The 4,422-nt window shown below is 57.9% G+C and overlaps 1 protein-coding gene across 1 annotated transcript in view; it reads right to left on the bottom strand.

Annotated features, from left to right (window-relative positions):
- Positions 1-280: 280 nt before the first annotated feature.
- The window catches only part of VOLCADRAFT_62320 (uncharacterized protein), a gene marked incomplete at both ends in the record, with an annotated part of 6,213 nt that continues 2,071 nt past the window's right edge, over positions 281-4,422 (bottom strand). The window contains 7 exons of the mRNA XM_002952187.1: positions 281-401; positions 709-827; positions 1,045-1,236; positions 1,924-2,041; positions 2,544-2,877; positions 3,287-3,344; positions 3,719-3,868. Coding sequence (XP_002952233.1) covers positions 281-401; positions 709-827; positions 1,045-1,236; positions 1,924-2,041; positions 2,544-2,877; positions 3,287-3,344; positions 3,719-3,868 — 1,092 coding nt within the window. The remainder of the gene's footprint in view (positions 402-708; positions 828-1,044; positions 1,237-1,923; positions 2,042-2,543; positions 2,878-3,286; positions 3,345-3,718; positions 3,869-4,422) is intronic.

Below are 4,422 nucleotides of genomic sequence, written 5' to 3'. Positions count from 1 at the left end.
CACGGAACGTACCTACCGAGCCGGGGTGGGTGCGGGTGTGTGTGTGGGGGGATGGGGTGGGGGGGAAAGATGGTGGAGAGGGGGTGTTGGGGAGAGGGAGGGAGCAAATTGGGGGGAGAGAGGAAGCGGGGAAATAAATGTGATGGTGTTACAAACGCTGCCCTGCGCATTCTGTCTCTCTCTTTCTCTTCTCTCTTTATCTCCTTGTCTTCCTCGCGCGTGTGTTTTTGTGTATGCGCCATATCCAGCGTGTGTGTATGTGCCAGTTCCTCCTCGCAGCTCAATGACTAGAGCCCACACGACAACGTACCTTGCCGTTGTGGCCCCTCAAATTGCCCACGTTATCGCAGGTGTAGGTGTTGTAGATGGAGATGGTGGTGCCGTTGACGGCGGCAAAGTACCTGGTGGGGGTAGTGGGGGAGGTGCGGGGGTGGGTGTGTGGAGGGCAGGGGTGAGAGGGGGGAAGGGGCGTGTGTATGCAGGCATGTGATATACGGCATGCGTCACCCGAGGTTGTTGGTGGTTGAGATGAGGTGGGACTGCAGGAGGTTAGACGCGCGTGTCTGTCTGTCTGTCTGTATGTATGTGCGTGTGTGTGTGTGCCTGTGCGGTCTGCGGGGGCTGTGTGTGTGTGTGTGTGTCGATGTATGTATGCATGTATGTAGGTGTGTGTATCTGGTGGGGGGGGGATTGTAAGGCGGCACTCACTGTCCGCCGGTGGAGAAGCAGCACTCCCTGCACCCCTTGATGCCCAGCTCTTTGATGGTCTTCAGATCCTCCATCAACACGGACATCAGACGCAGCTTGTCAGCGAATCCCACAAGAATCTGCGGCAGGACAGGAAAGATAACCATGGCACACCCGGACAGCGTAAAACCAACGTTGCCATATACAGTCGTCACTCTTCTGTGCGTGTGTATGTCTGTGCGTCTGTGTTTGTGTGTGTGTATGCGAGTGTGTGTGTGTATCCAACCCAGCCCAGGCCGAGTGCAATACCGGGTGTATGCGGTAAGTACAGTGTGGATGGAGAACCCTGCGCCTTACCATAAGGCCCGTGGGGTGTATGGCGATGGAGAAGATCTCGTCCGCAAATGTACGGTGCAGCTCGCATGTACGATCCACCCAGTTCCACAGCCGTACAGAGCGATCGGTGGAGCAGCACGAGGCGATGAGGGCCTTACGCACGCACACGTCCAAACCCGTCACAGGACCGGCGTGGTTGGGGGTGCCCAGGATCTGGAAGCGGGGGGAGGGGAGTTGGGGGAAGGAGTGCGGGGTAAGGAGAGAGGGGAGAGAGTTAAAAGAAAAGAAATGTTGGGAACCCTCCCTCTCGCTCAACGCCAACACCAACACCAACACCGACGACATCAGCACTGACGTATTCAGGTAAACGGCCGCAACGGGGGCTTGTGGCGGAGGAGAAAGGCGGAAGGAAGCGTGCGAGGTAGTGGGCGCGTGGTCGGTGTGTTAAAGAAAGGTGAGGTGTGAGGTGTGAGGTTTGAGGGACCAAACAGCATCGTGGTAGCTGTAAACAAAAACCTAGTTAAGCATAAGGTAGAAACTAGAGGAAAAACGCTAACGCAGAATTCTGGCACAACAGGTAACATTAAACGTAAGAAACCAATACCACCGAGTTTTAGTAACACGCCGGCTAAGAGTACGCTACCGGCGGTAGGTGCAGCAACATGAGCTTCGGGTAACCACAAGTGAACAGGCATCAAAGGAATTTTTACAGCAAGAACAGCTAAGTAGCTGTCCGGGGGTTCGCATCCACCACCCCCACTTTCCCCCACTCTTTCTTCCTCCTCCTCCTCCCCCTCCTCTTCGTCTTCCGCCTACCCACGAAAACGGTCCGCCCATGGGCCCCATATGACCGGTTCCCCCCCTCCTTCTACTCCCCCTCCTTTCCCCCCCCTCCCCCACCTCAAAGTTCATTTCGTCGTGTTTCATGATCTCCTGGTTACTCAGCATCAGCGTGTAGGCCTGGTTGTTGTCCAGGGAGGCCACCAGGTGCTCCTCATTCGGGGAGATGGCCAAATTACTGGTGGGTGTGCGTGTGTGTGTGTGTGTTCGGAAAGGGGGAAAGGAGGGGGTAAGTCAGCAGGTGAGTCATCAAGCTTGCCGTACACAGCTTTGAAACCCAAACACGCAGCCACAGCCCTTTTCGACGGACACAATTTCCGCCTTCATTACCCCCTGAATTCCTTTCCCTCTCTTTCACCCCTTTCATCTCCTTTCCCCCCTCAACCCACCGCAAACAAAACAAGACTCACATACATACGAAGTTGCACACAAGCACATAGTTATACTGCGCACAGTTCTGCTGCTGGTACACAGTTATACTGGTACACAGTTATATTGGTACACAGCCATAAACACTTGCGCACACACCGACGAGTAGGCAAATATGCATTCTGTTAAACTCCTCTCCAAGGAGACAATGACACCCCCCCTCAGCACTTCCCTCTCGCGGCTCAGCTCATAAAAAACAATTACATACATACACACGCACACACTCTCTCCCCCCCCGCAACCCCACTCACAGCACTTTGCAGGGATTCCCCTCGATGGTGAAGGCCCTCGCACGGCGGTAGAACTCCTTGTCGTCTCGCTCAAAGATGGTCACCACGCCCTGGTCCTGTCCCACCACAAAGCCCTTGGAGTAGACGGCGATGGAGCAGGCGGGCAGGCCGTTGTCGCAGGAGAAGGCGGCCTTCAGGTCTGTGCCCTGTAGAGGTGAGGATTGGGGGTAGCGCGGGATAGCGGGGGGGGGAGGGGGTTGGGAAATTGGGGGTTCCGGGTTGCGGGTGGTTATGGGGAGGTGGGAGTTCGGGGGCGGCGAGGTGGGGTGGGGTGGGGTTGGAAAACACATGCAACCTGGGGGTTGAGGGGGTTTAGGGGGTTTAGGGAAGCAAGAGCTAGGAAGGGTGGGAAGGGTGGGAGGGATGAGACATTAAGGCCTGGTGGGACGGAGGGAGGGGGGAAAGGGGGGAGGGGGAGTGCCCGGCTTTTTGGGGGGATGGATGAAACCACGCTCGGACACATTCGTGGCTATCTGATCCCCACAGCCCACCGCCCCTCCTACCCTCCATCCTCATCCCCCTGCCGATGGCTCTCCCCGGCCCCGGCGTGATCGTCTCCATGAGCGGCCCCCCCCTCTTTCCCCTTTCCTGGCCCCGCCTTTCTAGCATCTACACGTGCCGAGGGGCTAACCCGCCCCACACCCCTAACCCTTCCCACCCCTTATCCCCACCCCTCGCCACGTGACATGGCTCCCTCCCCCCACCCACCTCCAGCAGCAGCACCTCCCCATCCGCCATTCCCAGCAGCAGCCGCTCACGTTGCTCATTGCTGCCGGGGGGGTCAGGAACCCAGCACTGCGACCACCACAGGGGGAGAGATAGAAGGGGAGCAGGGGATTGTGTGTGTGTGTGTATGCGTGTGTGTGTGTGGCGGGGGGGAAGACGTGTACAGGTCAGGAACAAACACAGCCAGGTAGGGATCATATGGGGGGACGGGGGGGAGTGCGCAACCTCACACGCGCAGTCAAACACAACGCTGCGGAGCTCGCTTCGGTAAAGTTATATTGGTATACCACCATATTCGGCACTTTCCCCATCGCAGCTCTGATCATGATCATAATCACACACAGCACCATAATCATAATCATACCCACACACGGCACCCGGCTCTCCCCCATCCCCCCCCACCCCCCCACGCAACCCACCTGACATGACGCCAGGGAGGGGTCCCGCTTGCCAATGATGGGGTTGGCCTGCTTCAGACCGCTGTCGGCGTTACGAAACATCTTGAAGATGCCCTGGCCGATAACGCCAACCAGAGAGGAGTCCCCGTGCGAAAAGTCGCACTGCAAAAAAGCCGTGTGGGGGGGGAGGGAGAAAAAAAGGGGGATAAAGGTAAGAAGATGTGTGTGTGGGGGGGGGGCCCGTTGGTGCGTGTGTGTGTGTGTGTGTGTGTGTGTGTGTGTGTGTATGTGTGTGTGTGTGTGTGTTGAACGGTGGCAAAGGAGCTGGGGACTAGCAAAATGTGGCTTGCCATTCTCAAAAGAGGCCCGTATTTACCCCTCTCCCCCCTTTTCTCACCCTCCTTACAGCCCCCCCCCTTCCCCCCCCCAACCCTCATCCACACAAACTGCGCAGTGGGGTGCACGGTGTTTTCCCGGATCTGAGCCCTGATCCCAGCACCCTCGTTGTGCGCTCCCGTGCACGGCCCCCGTCCGCGTCCTCAGCAGCTCAATGTCCCCCCCCCCTTCCACCAGTTTTCATCACCCTCCCCCACACCCCCCTCTTCTCTTCTCCCGGCCCCCCGGCATGCTCCCCCACTCCACTCCACCCCACCCCTCGCCTGTCCATCACGTCATGCCAACTCACCGGGATACATTTCCCTCTCCGGGGATCCTCA

This window comes from Volvox carteri, assembly GCF_000143455.1.
Source record: "Volvox carteri f. nagariensis unplaced genomic scaffold VOLCAscaffold_28, whole genome shotgun sequence".
Taxonomy (NCBI): domain Eukaryota; kingdom Viridiplantae; phylum Chlorophyta; class Chlorophyceae; order Chlamydomonadales; family Volvocaceae; genus Volvox; species Volvox carteri.
This window is presented reverse-complemented; position numbering and strand designations above follow the sequence as displayed.